This window comes from Zychaea mexicana (genome assembly GCF_025766255.1).
Source record: "Zychaea mexicana strain RSA 1403 chromosome Unknown BDB00scaffold_3, whole genome shotgun sequence".
NCBI classification, from domain to species: domain Eukaryota; kingdom Fungi; phylum Mucoromycota; class Mucoromycetes; order Mucorales; family Lichtheimiaceae; genus Zychaea; species Zychaea mexicana.
Genome location: NW_026516666.1, coordinates 958,587 through 974,294, shown reverse-complemented (window position 1 = coordinate 974,294; position 15,708 = coordinate 958,587). Strand labels below are relative to the sequence as shown.

The 15,708-nt window shown below is 43.1% G+C and overlaps 4 protein-coding genes across 4 annotated transcripts; 3 read left to right on the top strand and 1 right to left on the bottom strand.

The window, feature by feature from the left end:
- The first annotated feature begins 2,896 nt into the window (after positions 1-2,896).
- On the top strand, positions 2,897-6,686 carry BDB00DRAFT_798289 (uncharacterized protein). The gene is made up of 3 exons (XM_053121602.1): positions 2,897-4,158; positions 4,241-5,055; positions 5,200-6,686. Exons 1-3 carry the CDS (start codon positions 3,135-3,137, stop codon positions 6,271-6,273), a joined length of 2,913 nt encoding a protein of 970 aa, XP_052985356.1. The 5' UTR covers positions 2,897-3,134; the 3' UTR covers positions 6,274-6,686.
- Positions 6,687-7,600: 914 nt separating this feature from the next.
- On the bottom strand, positions 7,601-10,199 carry BDB00DRAFT_798283 (putative diphthamide synthesis protein-domain-containing protein). The gene is made up of 10 exons (XM_053121601.1): positions 9,728-10,199; positions 9,512-9,600; positions 9,359-9,428; positions 9,206-9,269; positions 9,007-9,128; positions 8,736-8,887; positions 8,497-8,615; positions 8,304-8,372; positions 7,931-8,188; positions 7,601-7,843 (listed from the first exon to the last, which is right to left on the bottom strand). The coding sequence occupies exons 1-10, from the start codon at positions 10,056-10,058 to the stop codon at positions 7,630-7,632; spliced, it is 1,488 nt and encodes a 495-aa protein (XP_052985355.1). The 5' UTR covers positions 10,059-10,199; the 3' UTR covers positions 7,601-7,629.
- A 154-nt stretch (positions 10,200-10,353) lies between these two features.
- Positions 10,354-11,775, top strand: BDB00DRAFT_753876 (COX15/CtaA family; the record flags this gene model as incomplete). Its single annotated transcript, XM_053118719.1, has 4 exons — positions 10,354-10,637; positions 10,720-10,906; positions 10,994-11,464; positions 11,530-11,775. 4 exons carry the CDS (start codon positions 10,354-10,356, stop codon positions 11,773-11,775), a joined length of 1,188 nt encoding a protein of 395 aa, XP_052985354.1.
- Positions 11,776-11,997: 222 nt separating this feature from the next.
- Positions 11,998-15,616, top strand: BDB00DRAFT_798278 (uncharacterized protein). Its single transcript, XM_053121600.1, has 11 exons — positions 11,998-12,100; positions 12,211-12,354; positions 12,453-12,672; positions 12,765-12,813; positions 12,945-13,320; positions 13,396-13,533; positions 13,622-14,113; positions 14,225-14,431; positions 14,507-14,626; positions 14,687-14,920; positions 15,006-15,616. The coding sequence occupies exons 1-11, from the start codon at positions 12,077-12,079 to the stop codon at positions 15,237-15,239; spliced, it is 2,238 nt and encodes a 745-aa protein (XP_052985353.1). The 5' UTR covers positions 11,998-12,076; the 3' UTR covers positions 15,240-15,616.
- The last annotated feature ends 92 nt before the right edge of the window (positions 15,617-15,708 follow it).

Sequence of the window (15,708 nt, the reverse complement as noted above, 5' to 3'; positions counted from 1 at the left end):
AAGTGGAACGCTTGTTTCTCTTCTATCAGTATTGTTCTTGACAACATACTATAGACAGGCAACTCAGAATAAATAGCTAGCTTAACACTCCCCCTAGCATGCACAAGCAACTGACCAGTGGAATCGTCAAAAAGGATATATGTACATATACTATTCTTTGATAAAGTATCTTAAAGAAGGCTAATGTATAAGGGGAACATTCACATCGGTTCGAAGATCCACGACGTCCATTAGTGAGTGCCAAATTTTTAGTATAATCTTCTTAGCAATCACACCCAGACAGACTGGTGCATTTAGTGAGTTGCAACAAGTTCAGGTTGTTGCACGTGAAATCGTAAGTGAGTATCGGCGCCAAACCATCTCGAGAAAACTACATACAATGGTTTTCTTATGCTGATATTTGTTTCAGTATCGTACCAGAAGAGCGAAAAGAAACACATGACGCGCAGCAAACCACGCCAGCGTTTAAAGTAAAGAGTAAAGATCGGGTGAGCTTTTCTTATGACCTGTATTCAACACTTTAATTCCGCATAGAAGACAAAAATGCTAACTTATTTATTATGTTTAGCAGATCTTGGACCCGACAAGCAATCATAGTAAAAGAGATATGATACATTAGACGACGGTATTTTTGTTGAGCTACTGGGTGCAATGAGATACTGACAATAATTGCACCAACATGTTCTTATTTATCCATCCATATAATTAATGATTAAGATGCGAACTTTGGTATGCTGTATTCAAAAATCGCAAGCCCACGCATACATTTTTGCTAGTCAAAACAATACCACCGTGAGAAGCTTGCGTGTTTGTTATCAATTCAAAATTCTGGCAAGCACCCAATCGGGCTGCCGCGCTAAGCAGTTTGCGAACCAATGGACCTCGCTCGAAACATTTCCGCATCTTATAGAAGTACGTATCAGATCGAATATGATAGGTCAAAAACTCCATAAGTGACTGAAATGAAAATGGATTCCAACTGGCTTTGGTGATGGAACACAATGCGTTGAGAGATTGCACCAAATTTTGCAAGCTGTGTTGACCAAAAAAAAACTTTAAATATCGCAAACAACTTTAAAATAAGGCGCGGAGACCATCATCAGATATATGAAGATACAAGCAGAGAGAATACTGTACTTAACCTCTCATAGATAACTGCAATCTGGTTACACACCTACATTTAAGTAATAATGCATTCTTCTCAAGGGCGTCAAAATATCACCTTTAGACTGAAATGGCTTCTTTATACATAGACGTGTTTGAGACACGGCTGTGATGTCGAAATCGTAGCTGCCAGTAAGAACTTTGGGAGTATTTACGATACAGTTCAACAATAGCAACGACTGCGTCATTAATATCTATCTAATCAGAAAAAGGGAGCAATAACATTACCACAATAAAGAGACTGTTTATCTACAACACACAAAACGAACATAATACAGAATTTTTTGCTATCCGGATCATTCAATCAATTAGGACACGTCAAATGGGTGTTAGTAGAAGATTCGCTACAATGTGTTTCTAATATGAATATTATGCCAACATTCTGGCATAAATCGCTAACTCTTTCTTATATTGTGTTAAATGTAGAGAAGCTCTCGTGATGATACATACTCAGTATCTTGCCAAGATATTTGACATCCAATTAATCTAGGCAAAAAACACATAATCCGTCAGCAGAAACTGGCGTGCTCGATATATATTACAGTAGCGTCCCCGTTACCACATATGGCAACACATTATGTTGTAAACTCTGTACAGGCACCAGAATCCGTTCTATTCGTATTGTTTTTGCATCACGTTGCGCATGAAGTTGGCTCGCACAATGTCAACTGAAGCACAAGCCCGATAACTGCTGGAAATATTGATATACGTACCGTAACTTGCTTACATCTTCAATTAAACTATCACCCTTTGAAGATCGTCATGCTTCCTGTAGATTTTTACATATGCATCTGTCTATCGGACGTTCACAAAAGACCGTGTGTAACACCGGGTTTTTAAAACGACGCATTGATGGAAAAAAGTCTAATGTGTTGCAGAAAGTTGCGTTGGTATCTTAATTGAACAAAAGAGTCGATTGCTCGTCATTATTGTGTATGTCAACGCTTCTTTTTTCATATGCTTAAAAAGATACCTGCCACTGTGACTACTATTCTTGGACAAAACGAGCAAAATAGAAGAGTATTTAAGCAACAATATAGTATAATTCATTGCTTTTACCTACAAATGAAGGTAGCCCCCGACCCTCGTGCTATGAGGAAAGGATGGACAACGTCCTATTGCAAAAAGAGTAAGAACGTTATCATCCGAGCAAAATTAAGCTAGAGCATAATCGTTTCATCTTTTTGTAACATATCACCGTACGTTGTAGATATGTATTTCCGGAAATTGATAGTAGTAGCTGGTATTCAAGGGCAACCGTTACCCATGACAACAATGTAGCGAAAAGTTGCGGGGATTGAAGGGAGAGCCTAAGCCTACGTGAATATTTCGCAAGGGCTTCTTTTTTCCCATCGGAAGTTGCATGTGCCTTTTCCGAACGCTTAACCGTCAGATGGGCCCATACGCACTCGCCAATTGATGAATGCGCAATTTAACTTTGCCTTTTATTTTTAGTTTACCCCTGAGGATATCCATGGCGAAAGTTATGAGGTCAATTCAGGAACGACAGTAAGAAAAAATAGGTGTATCAGGGCGCAGTCTGCATAGGCCTATAGAAGCATCCTTAGTCTACTCCTTCAACAAATTGTAGCTGTATGGCGATGGGGACCAAGTTAAAGTTGGTGACATGCTCATAAACTATCCCTACCAGTATGCACTTTATATTACTTCCATCCCTCAGGGTATCACCATCCCATCGTAGCACCGTTGGTGGAGAGGATGGCCCTAAACCTTTTTCCACACATTTTGTACGCTCTTGGCTTTCTCTTTCTTTCTCTCTTCCTTCGCATATTTTTGGGGAGGCTTGCCGATATTCCTCTTTATTTTTTTTTGTTTTTACCACTCCAAGCAGCCCAATCATTATATATTTCATATTTTCACATATAGGAACAATATAGACTTGTAAAGAAGTGGTAGAAGGAACAAACCCAATTACATAACGCACATACAACGCACATATACGTACATAAATGCCTGCAAACACGTCATCGCCATCGTCACGAAAAAATAACAATAACCCGGGCATCACTATTTCCACAGTGCCCCCGGCCACCTCTGCGACTACTACTTGTCACCACCATCAGCGCCATATTGACAGTAGTATCAGCAACCAACAATTGGCCTTTTTACCGCACACTACTCGCCTTTCTTACGACAGTCTTCCGATTTCGTCCAACAAAACCAGCTATGCCGACCGTCGCAAAAGCGCTGGAGCGCTACCTCGCGCTAACGCGCTTACTACACCCACACTGAACCGGGATGAGCTCAATCACAGGATCGCAGACAGTTTTCAAGAATTTTCCAACATGCTCACGCAAATGTCGGCAGCCAAACAACACCAAGAACAACAACAGAAAAATCAGCAACAGCAACGAATGCGACAACCCAAAAAGTTACCACCAGCACCACTTGTCGTACCCACTACAGCAGCTACTTATCCTTTGGCTACTCGGAATCTCCTTGTAGAAACACCTCGCTCATTGTCACCGCTACTACAACAACAGCAACTAAATCAGCAGCAGCAGCATTCGGGAAAAATACGACAAAGTACAGAATCAATAGCGTTCGTACCGTCCATTGCGTCGACAGCATCGTCCTGCGCTACATTTCCTTCATTGGCAAGCGATGATCTCCGCGAACAAATCAGTGGTAGCACCAGTTGTACTAGCACTATTAGCAGTTGCACAGACGACGAATACGACCACCGACCCTCTATTTCAAATACCGCAGCAGAAGAAGATGTATATGATGGTGATAGTGACAGCTGCAGTAATCATGGCAATAGCAAGAAAGTGATGCAGCGACTAGCCCGCGCCATATGCATTGGTGATACAAGAACAATCACATCCGTGCTACAGCAACACCCATGGGTGAATGTCAATCAACCTGACGAACTCGGCGTAACTCTCCTTATTCATGCTGCATGCTTCAATCGCATTCAAGTGGTTCGCCCATTGCTTGAAGCAGGTGCAAGTATAGACAGACAGGATAAAAGTAAAGCATATCTTTATTTTGACATTATTAAAATTTAGTGTGTATGCATGAAGCTTAATACTAATGTACATGCATCTAATAGAGGGCTGGACAGCACTAATGTGGGCTGTGAACAGTAAGCATGTTGACATGGTCCGGTTACTGCTTGATTGTGGCGCATCGCGTAATGTCAAAACGTTTGCAGGATTTAGCATCCATCGACTCGTTGATCCTCAAGACAGTACCATGATAAGCTTGATACCCTCGCCAACACCTCCTACACCACCATCATCTTTGTCCTCATCAAGTACACAAATTAACAACAAAACAAAAACATCACCGATATTTCAGCCATCATCATCAGCAACAACAACAATGGATATCAACAGCTTGAAAAAGAAAAGGCGTGCATCCCATGTTCCAAAATTAGATCAAGTCGATCTTATTTACTACCAAGCAGACATGTACGGATATGCAGATATACCCCCAACAACACCAACAACAGCAAACAGCAGCAAACGCAGCAGCATCAGTAGTTGTTGTAATCGTAAAAAGAACGCAAAAGACGAATACGAATACGAAGAAGGTGCGAACAATAGTGATGATGACGTCTATGATGAAGAAGAAGAAGAAGAAGAAGATCTTGAAGGATGGGAAGGATGCATACGCTCAATATACCAATTCGACTGGGACAAGTGTTTGCCGGATCAAATGTTTGTATTTTGTCAAGACGACATGTCGTACATACTAAATACTGTCATCAATGACGTCAAACTTCCACTTGTGTCGGCGGATGATACTCGGCTCGCAGCCAATGTCATTTTTCTTTGCTGTCGATTCGCATACTATCATTCACGGCGTGATTTTTTGCAGGAGTTTCTCACTCGAGCCATCAACAAAATTGCAAAAGTGATCAAGGCAAGTCACATCTATAATCGACACAGAAAATGCATGAATTACCGTGCTGTTGCTACTAATATTAACTAGTGCTCCTTTTGGCTCATAACATGTCATCACTCTGATGCGTGCCATATTTCATTGTTCCTATTACTCCAAAAATAGGCGAACTCTCGAAATATTGATTGCCTCGGCTATTGGATATCCAACAGCCACATGTTGTATCTATATTTACGGCGAGATAGAGGCTTAGCAGATGTCACGCGAGACGAGCAGCAGCAAATCGCACAGCAGCTCACGTCCGAAGCATTTGCATTGCTTGTTTCATTCACCCAAAAGCGACTTGACAAGTTCATTGAACCGGCTTTACTCGATTATGAGGAGATTACTGACGAGCATATTGACTTTGTCGGAGACAGTGGTTGGCAAAGGTTCTTTCGACGCAGTTCAACATCTTCCACCGCATCCCATACATCCACTTCCACCACAACACAGGCAACAGCACTAGCCTCTACCTCCCGTCGCAACAGTTTCTTATTATCATCAGCACCTACCTTGACGCCACCCTCCACGCTGACCTCGATTATTGCATCCGTGACCCAAACCATGGACAGCTATGACATGCATCCCGAAATTAAAGAACAGCTGATAATGCAGTGTTTGCAATTTGTTGCATGGCAGGGCTTCAACCGGCTGCTTGGCAACAAAAAATACCTGTGTCGATCCAGAGCGATTCACGTGCGAATGAACGTGTCAGTCATTGAAGAGTGGATCCGTCACACGGCACTGGGTCATTCCGTTTCCTGTTTCCAGCCACTTGCGCAGCTGTTACAGCTGTTACAATGCGTCTCACAACTGCACGATCTCAGACTGTTCCAAGAGACGACGGCAGGGTTCGATTTGCTAAGTGCTGTGCAGATACGACGTTGCGTGCTGCACTACCGCTACGAAATCAATGAGCCGCAATTACCCGAGGGTGTGCTAGCCTTTATTCAAAAGGATAGGAGCAGCAGTGGTAGCAGTAATAGTAATAGCTCCATGGCAGCAGCAGCAGCAGCAACAGCAGAGATACCGCCACGTAATTCCTGTTGTAGCAATGCATGCTTTGATATGGCACAAACATCGGTAGATGGGGCCGACTTGTGTGCATTCGTTGTACCTAACCAAGCGCTAAAACGTGATCACGGCATCGTGCCGAGTATCCCGGAAAGATGGTTGCTGAAGTTGGACAAGAAATAACATTGAGAATATTGCAACAAGAACTCCAATGTGGTACATTGTTTGAAAGGAAAGGGAAGGAGGGGAGAGGGAATGAAAGATTGAGAAGAGGTATCACAAGAACTGTAATAGCGTTATACAGTGAGTCAAGTGACCGTTATAAGCGCGGTTTAGCCTAATCTAGTAATCTGTTGTCAAAAGGGGGTAGTGAGTGATTACAAGCGAAAAGCGTGTGCCATGTAATATAGTGCAGGTGCGTGCTTGGTTGTTGTGTTGGTGTTTTTGGAAGTATGTACGATTGGGAGGGTTGTTTTGGAATGGAGCATGAAATAAGCGATATATGAGACTGAACGGGTATAGACGAAGATGATGATGATGCCATGCTGAAGAAAAACGAACCAACCCCTATGGTTTTTCGATATTAGGTTTCACCAGCCAATTTGGAGAAGAAAGAGCGTGAGCGGGTGCAGCTTTTTGCCTCAATCAATAACAACGCTTAAATCATTCGATCGATGGCACCCTTGCTATTTAAAAAAGAGCAGCCAACTCTTTGCTTTTGGTTTGTTTGTTCGCCCTGCGGGTTTTGCTCTTATAAACCCTTCTTTTCTCTCTTTCCCGCTTCCTCTCTCTCTCTCTCTCTCCTTTGTTCACCCTTTTCTTTCACGTGCAAGAAAAAGCAAAGCAGACTTGTCAACCACACACACCCTCTCACTTGACCAATACCAGCACTCTTCTTTCTCACCTCTTTCCAAACCTACACAATGCACGTTCAAGCATCGCAAATCTGCCCTGTCTGCAGTGCTGATTTGTCTCGGGGTGATCATTACGAATGGTGCGCACTTCACAAGTAAGCTCTGGCAATCAAGAACCACGCGTGTATGTTGTCTTGTTTCAAAAGCATTAAACTGATATGTGCACATAGTGGGAAAATCATCAATTCGTTGCGCAGCCATTGGATATCGCTAAGAAACCGCTGCCGGTGACAGCAAGAACAGCAACGATAATGATGATTCCAACAGAAGCAAGAAGATGATATTCAACATGTACATACAAACTATTACTACTACTACTACTACTACTACTACTACTACTACTTAATAGTCCATTTACTCCCATCTTGTCCACACCACGCACACATCCACACAAACGCACTCACCTTCTGTCTATCTGTTCCCAAATCTTTTGTAAATGTAATCCCCTTCTTGCATAAATCAATTATAGTATTCATGATTACCCATACTCTTTTCTCCAGAGAAACTTTCCTTCTGGTTTTGTGACACATGCATTTTGTAACAGCAGCAGTAGCATCCGCAGCCACATGGCACATATATCATAGTCCGATCAAACTCCACAAAGTTATTAGCATGTAATATTTTATTATTGTTGTTGTCGTTTTGTGGATCGTTTCACATTACGCCCGTGATTCGGTGTCCAAGGACCCAGGCTGTCATTAGCATAAAAGTCCATAGGATAAATGTCGTGCCATGATGCCTTGCCCAACGCAATCGATGCTTCGTAGGGTGTTAATAAAGGCTTTGCGAACGCATAGCCCCAGTCCGTGGATAACCGTGGACATGCGATTTGAATCCATCTAGAGACACAAAAGTTGTATTCTAGGTCAGTGTATCGTATGCTAACATAGAGCATGAACAATAACAAAAGAAAAAATCACACTTACGCATCCACATCTTCAAATTGGGCAAGCTTCTGTGGAAAGATCTCAGAAAGCAGGACAATCACTGAGTCTTTTCCTGCTTCGTGGATACATGTTTCCAGATACTCCATGATTTGTGGTTTGCCTTGTCGGCCCAAGGTGCCCAAGATCAAACCGAACTTTTTGGCATCCTTGCCCACGGTTACGGCATGTTTCCGAAGCGACTGCATTTCCACGTGATCATATCGTTCTCTTGTGATGCGTTTATCGTATGGGTTATACCTATTTTTCCCTTGTTGAATATTTTCATTCTCTTTTCCAGGATCCCCCTCTTGAGCATTCCATTTGGCTTGTGCACAAGTATATCATAGGACCACTCTCTTCCCATCACACTTACTGGAATGTAGGAATAGAAGGATTATGAATCATGATGGACTCCAAATGGAATCGGCCGTCACCTAGATAACTATCGAGCAAGGAGACTATCAGTATATGATCTTTGTCTTCATCAAATAACCCGCAACAATACGACTGGTTGTAGCAAAATTCACACAACCAACTTAGTACGACTATCGCTCCTTGGTACTCACATAATGGCATCCATTTCAGGCAATTTTGGCGATGTACAACCCAAAATCTCACCAGGAGATAATGGTTTTGATTGGGGTATGAGGACAGTATAATCCTGTTGTAATATTTCGCGTACAGACTAGGTTGTATATATATATTAGTATTATGAGTCAGAGCATGCTATTGCGCAACTTTACATTCACTTTTAGAACCACACACACATCCTTATGCCACAACATGCCATGATTGCATATCTTACCTGTAAAGCTGCAACAAATTGAATCGTTCCGACAAGAACCAGCCTTTTTCCCGCTTCAAAATTCTTTTTCACAGTATCGACAAAATGCTGCGTGTCAATTCCAATGTCCACAAAAACATACAACGTGTTAATTGGTGTAACGTCCACGGGAACTATTGTTCAAGTGTCGCGCGTATGAAAAATCCAATCAGTATATGCTGTATAGTGGTATGCTGGTTATAGTAGCTAAATAACCCCCTCCTGTACGAAATTCGAGAGAGATATGTATTACCTAAACAGCTATGACCATAGTGTAACAAAAAGTCGCACCCTAATGCACGCGCTGTGTAATCGTCGATACAACATGCACCGTATGTCACATCACCCATAATAAGCGTTTCCACTTGACAAAAGCTATATAAAAAAATTATTATTTAAGATTAATACTGTTATGATGGACCCGTGTTTCGTTGTTGCACTGTGTAACTTACACTTCGAGAATATCCGAAATCACACAGGCAAACATCATTAGGCCTTCCGGCATCTGGATAGCCACTATACAATACAATAGCTTGTGATTAGTACCTCATCCAGTAAACCAAACTGTTCTTTTCTTTTCAACACCATTACTCTATTTTGATTACCTTTTTTTGCTTCAGCTTTTCGTATCCGCCATACTGACTTGTGGATTTCGAAATTATAGTTGGACGGTAACTGCATAGTAGTAACATTCCCGTGAGAACTAAAAATTAGGAGGATAGCCGCCTTCTCATATTATTAAGAATTATTTCCTTTACCTGCTCGACCGCCTTTTTTAATAACGGATCGTTCAAGATTTCGTCAGGAATTTGGTTTGCTACACGACTCGTTCTTGGTCGTCGTGACTCTATATATACATGTCAAAATTGACATTAGCGTATCGTTCGTGATGTGTGTGAGAAAGTAATTAACGGAACGGCTCCCCCTCCCCCGCCCTGAAGTTTTTTGTTTGCGAATGAGAACCCGATTCTTACTGACGAAACCAACAGCACCGTCTTCAATAGCTGGCGTGTCCTCTGACGCTTTTGCTGCAGCATTGCGTGCACGACCGACAAATCGCTTTCGTGGTGTTGCTGTATGTTCTTTAGGTTTCTCCTCTTCTGGTTGTTTTTCCACTGGTTTCTCCATTGTATATTTAATGTTAAGGCAGAGTTGGACAAAAAGTGTGTAAAGCAAGTAGTGCCTTGACCACCTTAACTTTTCCGGGTGGTTGGTGGCTTCGCGGAGAACCGGAGCATTGAGCGGAGAGAAAGCAGAGGGGAAGGTGGGGTCCAGATGGTGCCACTTTTTTGTTTTACCTTTCATTTCTACAGCTGGTCTCACCCACTTAACCACCAACAACTCCCCACTCTCTCTCTCTCTCTCTCTGTCTCACTTTTTTCATTTACCAGAAATGCTCAGAAACGCATTGCGCAGAGCATTCTGTACCAATAACGGTGGTTTATGCGCACGATTGCCTCCTGCAGTTGGAGGAGGCTTCTCTTTATCGACAGCACCACTACGAACGCGATTATCACGTAGTACACTAATGACAACCATGCAAAGTCCTCGTGTCGCTGTAAAAGCAGGACGTTTGCAGCAGTTGACAGCTAAACGGTTCATGAGCGCAACAATAACAACCGCGGAAACAACCGCTGCGCGGACAACCGGCCGCCAGACAGCAACAGCAACAACGACTGTAACCAAGCCAGTGGTCGCCTATTGGCTGTACTTTAATGCGGGCCTTGTGTACGCTATTGTTGTCGTCGGAGGATTGACTCGACTCACAGAAAGTGGTCTATCAATCACCGAGTGGAACGTGATTTCTGGTATGAAGCCGCCACGTTCTGAACAAGAATGGCGTGACGAGTTTGAAAAGTACAAGCAATTCCCTGAATACAAGATGTAAGATCCATATCTCGAGTTATATGAAAGGCGGATGCGACGATATGAAACTATATGACGGGTTAGCTAACCAAGTAAATAGCTTGAATCGACACATGACGCTGGATGAGTTCAAGAATATCTTTTACTGGGAATGGAGCCATCGTATGATTGGACGGTTTATTGGTGCCGCCTTCATTTTGCCTGGATTGTACTTTGCGTCGCGTGGCTACATGACCCGTCGCGTGGCTAAGCAAACATTTGGCATTACATGTATGCTTGGTTTCCAGGTAACGAACCCCACGAAGGACTTTATCGATCCACTTGCTTGTAGAATGTGGGGAGGGGATATTTGCTAACTACGGAATTGCAATTAGGGCTTTATGGGATGGTACATGGTCAAGTCTGGCTTGAACCAAGCTTTGATGGAGGAACCGGGCGCTGTTCCGCGCGTGAGTCAATACCGATTGACCGCGCACTTGGCAACGGCATTCATGATTTACGCTGCTACAATTTTCGTTGCAGCCGATATTTTGAGACAACACAAGATTGCTACGGGAACGTATCCCAAGGAAACAGCTGCCATGCTGAATAACCCGGTGTTGCATCGCTTCCGTCGTTGTGGTCACATTATGGGCAGCATCATCTTCTTGACGGCCATGACAGGTGGCCTTGTCGCTGGTTTGGACGCTGGTTTGATCTATAATGAGTTCCCGTTCATGGGTGAAGGCATCGTCCCGCCGAAATCTGAACTGTGGTCAGATAGTTATGTAAAGAGCACCGATAAGGGCAAGTGGCGTAACTTGTTGGAAAACCCTACAACTGTTCAATTCGATCATCGCACTATGGTAAGTAAACCAATTTCATTTCTATCGAGTAGGAAATGAGAAACTGAGCATATTTCTGTGTATAGGCCGAATCGACAGCCGTGCTGACTACGGCTTTATGGGCATACTCGAGACGCTTACCATTGCCGAAGAACGTCCGTATGGCCATGAATACCATGATGGGCGCAGTGGTTATCCAAGTGACATTGGGTATCTCAACTCTTATTTATATGGTGCCTATAGAATTGGCAGCTGCCCATCAAGCCGGTGCCCTGGCCCTTTTGACATCTAATTTCTGGTTGATCCATGCTCTTCGAAAAGTACCTCTCTAGATAGAAGCTTTTAATTTAACCATCATCTATAATCTCTACTGTATTTATATATCCTCACCTCTCTCTCTCTCTCTCTCTCTTAATTAAAAATCTGCATGTGCATCTCTTACCACTCTTTTAAAAGCGAACTTTATGTACTGCCTTATTGTTTTGTGGTCAACTTCATCGCTTCCCGATATAACAAAAGTCCGAGCGGCACACCAAAATCTGTGGTTGTCTGCAGCCAGAGCCCTTTTGCTGTTGTATAAAAAAAACTGAGCTGTTTGAACGATCCGTTCCGAATCATTAACACTTTTCCCAAATGTATCGGCCTCCTCCTACTTCTGTAAGTCTTGCCAGTTTATTGATCTGCTTATGCTACGGCTCTCTTTTTGTTTTGATTTACTTATCATACAATGCTTGCATGTTTGTTCCCCCCCTCCAAAAAAAACAAAGGCACCTGGATTTCAGGGCAGTCCACCACCACCGGGCATTCATCCATCGTCTGCGACATCGTCACCTTGGCAAAGACCTCCACGACCTATGCCTCCTGCTCACGGCGTCGTGAATGATGGCATGGTACCATCACCTCCCCCTGCTGTAACGTATCGTCAAGTTCGATTGGAAGAATCTTTTCCATATTACAATCTTTAAAAAGAAGTATACTCAAATGTCACAATTGGTTTTTTCTTACATAGCAATTATGGAAGGAACATCAAAACGCTGAAGGACGCAAGTATTGGTTTAACACAATAACGCGAAAGAGTACGTGGGAAAAACCAGAGGAGCTATTGACTCCAGAAGAGAAGGCATTGATGAATTGTCCTTGGAAGGAATACAAAACGCCCGAGGGCAAGACGTATTACAGTCATTCGCAAACAAAGGAATCAAAGTGGACTATCCCTGATGAATATAAAGGTATGTGACGCCACCTTTGACTAATCCTATGTCTGCAAGGCTGCGTGCATATGATGGATCAGTGTCTAATCCATTGTATTGATGTTTATTAGAGCTCAAGGAAAAGGCAGAAGAGGCGAAAGAACGAGCTGTAAAGGAAGCGTAAGTTTATACATTTGACAAGGAGAAAGGACGAGGGTGTGTTATTTGAAAGATAGAGTTAAACCCGCGATTTTCTATATTCTTGTTGCATGCATATGGATTATGTTGTTCTTTCTATATGATAATAATAGCCAAAGACCTACGCCTCCACCGCCACAAGTTCAACCACGACCGCAGCCACAGCCACAACCTGCACCACACGTGCCGACACCACACATCCTAGCACCCCATATGTCAGCACCTCATATGCATATGGGCCGTCCTCTTCCTCCTGCTGGCATTGCTACTGCTGCTGCTGCTAACGCTGCTGGCGGTCCTTCTGCCATGGCTGCACCCGGTGGGCCATCAAATGTCTCGCATAATGTACGACCGGATATGAACGAAACTAGACAACACAAGTACCGACAGCCACCACCAAGTGCCGCATTACTTTCACAGGTCCCTGTTCCCGAATTCCCAACAAAGGAAGAAGCAGAAAAAGCATTCTTCAAACTTTTAAAGGAAACAGTAAGTTGGTGTTGGTATAGCTTTCATCACCATGGCTACATTTGAACTTACTGTTCTACCCCAAAAAAAAATTAGGGTGTCAGAACAGATTGGACGTGGGAACAGACTATGCCTGAAATTATCACACACCCCATGTATCGTGCATTAAAGACTCCCGGTGAGCGAAAGGCAGCGTTTCATACATATATTGATCGAGAGGCTAAGCGTGAAAGGGTAAACAACTGTTGATGAGATACGAGCAAGCAATTGAACCCGGGATGTTGTGTATGTATGCTCATGCAACGTTATTTTGTTCTTTTAGGAACTTCGCGAAGAGAAAGAATCCAAACAACGCGTTGTCTATTTCCACATGCTTGAAAACACCAAAGAAATTAAACCGTACTCGCGCTATCATTCCGTGGTCAAATATTTCAACAACCAGCCAGCATACCAGCAGATCAAATCCGAAACCCAACGGGAATTATACTTTGAAGAGTTTGTGCATGGACTTCAACGGAGGGAAAAGGAACGGTTACGCGAGCTTCGCAAGATCAACATGGAACAGTTTGCCGAATTGCTGCGCCAGATCCCTGAAATCACGTACGAGACCCAATGGAAAGATGCACAGGGATTGTATACAAAGCATCCCACGTTTGAGGAGGATCCAAAGGCGTTTGAGGCCATGGATATGTTGGATTTCTTGACCGTCTTTGAAGAACACAGTAAGATGTTGTGGGAGGCGCCCTTGGAGGAACTTAACCGTAATATGCGGGATCGAAGGCGAGCGGAACGTCGTGCACGAGAAGGGTTCAAGGTAAAAAAATTAAAAAAGAAGTGGGGCGGGGACATATTTGATTAATTCAATCGGTGTTAGAGTGTAGGGTTTAGTATATATAAATACTCATTACGATCTTTTTCCCTTTAGAATTTGCTGGTGGAACTCGAGCGAAACGGTGCGATTACAGCACGGTCGTTATGGAAAGAAATATATCCACAAATCAAAGAGGATCCGAGATACACACACTTGCTGGGTATCCCTGACTCGACTCCATTTGACCTCTTTTGCGATATGCTTGATGATCTGGATGAAAAATTGTATCACGACAAGCGGCTGATATATGATGGACTCAAGGTAAAAAACAAAAAGGAATAGTGTAGTGTTCATTGTAAAAGCTGACCAATCAAACCAACCTCTCCTTTCTGTTAGGACCTTGACTTTGAGGTCACGCTTGATACATCGTTTGAAGATTATCAGGAAGTACTTAAACGCAGTCATGATGTTATGGACCGTACAAAAGAAGCCAATATCAAGATCATCTTTGATCACGTAAGTTGGCACTGTTTATGTTGCAGTCGTATGCATGACTAACGTGAACCTTTCTACTAGTTACAAAACAAAGCAGCGCAGCGGCTTAAGGATGAGAAGCGTCGACAAGAGAAAAAGATGAAAAAGAAGATGGATGCCCTGCGTCATGCCATGAAATATCTGGATCCAGCAATCGGTGTAGATGATTCATGGGAAACAGTGCGTCCACGTATCGAAAATCTTCCCGAATATCAAGCTATTGAAAATGAGCAACATTGCATAGAGGCATATGAGAAATTCATCAAGCGATTGAAGGTATGTTGCTAAGACCATCTCGTTGAGATGATAACGGCGAGTCGAAGAACAGATGATTAGAAGAAGGTATACACTATACATCTAGGAAAAACATGCAGAACAAGACGATGAAGAAGAAGAAGGCATGATCAAGGATGATGAAGAATACACTGGTGGTGGCTACTCAAAACATCATGGTTCCCGACGATACAACGGCAACAGTAAACACTACTCGAGGCAGCGGGCGGGTTCAGATCGTGATAGTGACCACGGTGGTTACAGTGACGAAGAACGATCAAGAAGACGAAAGAAAAGGGTAAGCTCTGCACTTGTCGTTTGAAGCAAAACAAACATGCTTACCTGCTGCTGTTTGTTACAGAGACACGTGTCTTCGCATCATGATGAGACCTTTGATAATCCTGCGGATGGCCAGCGGTCAAGTGCAGAAGAAGGGGAGGCGCTGGACGAGTATGAGAACGATCCGCGTCGCATGCATTGAGTAAGAAGGGGGCCCCATTTGATAGTGCAAAAGTATGTGACTCTTTCTCCCGTACGATCACAATAAACACAGTACTCGTTATCGGATATGGTACCAACCTGCTACATACTGTATTGGGCAACACGTTACACAATCGGTCCACGCGACCCATTCTCGCTGACCAATCAGAAACAGTTGCTGCGGCAACTGAATATAAAATCACACCTTTTTTGAGAGCCCACTGGTAGAAAAAAAAAACCATTTTCTTTTACTACATCTTTTTTCTTCTCATTCTCAAAATGTCATTGTCTTTGGGAACAGCACCAACAAC

Coding starts and splice junctions, on each gene's coding strand:
- BDB00DRAFT_798289 (XM_053121602.1), top strand. CDS start 3,135: ATGCCTGCAAACACGTCATCGCCATCGTCACGAAAAAATAACAATAAC. Junction 4,159..4,240: donor TATAGACAGACAGGATAAAA/GTAAAGCATATC, acceptor TGCATCTAATAG/AGGGCTGGACAGCACTAATG. Junction 5,056..5,199: donor AAATTGCAAAAGTGATCAAG/GCAAGTCACATC, acceptor CTCCAAAAATAG/GCGAACTCTCGAAATATTGA.
- BDB00DRAFT_798283 (XM_053121601.1), bottom strand. CDS start 10,058: ATGAAAGGTAAAACAAAAAAGTGGCACCATCTGGACCCCACCTTCCCC. Junction 9,601..9,727: donor CGGTGCTGTTGGTTTCGTCA/GTAAGAATCGGG, acceptor ATGTATATATAG/AGTCACGACGACCAAGAACG. Junction 8,189..8,303: donor CCTTCTATTCCTACATTCCA/GTAAGTGTGATG, acceptor AGGGAAAAATAG/GTATAACCCATACGATAAAC.
- BDB00DRAFT_798278 (XM_053121600.1), top strand. CDS start 12,077: ATGTATCGGCCTCCTCCTACTTCT. Junction 12,101..12,210: donor ATCGGCCTCCTCCTACTTCT/GTAAGTCTTGCC, acceptor AAAAAAACAAAG/GCACCTGGATTTCAGGGCAG. Junction 12,814..12,944: donor GAACGAGCTGTAAAGGAAGC/GTAAGTTTATAC, acceptor TGATAATAATAG/CCAAAGACCTACGCCTCCAC.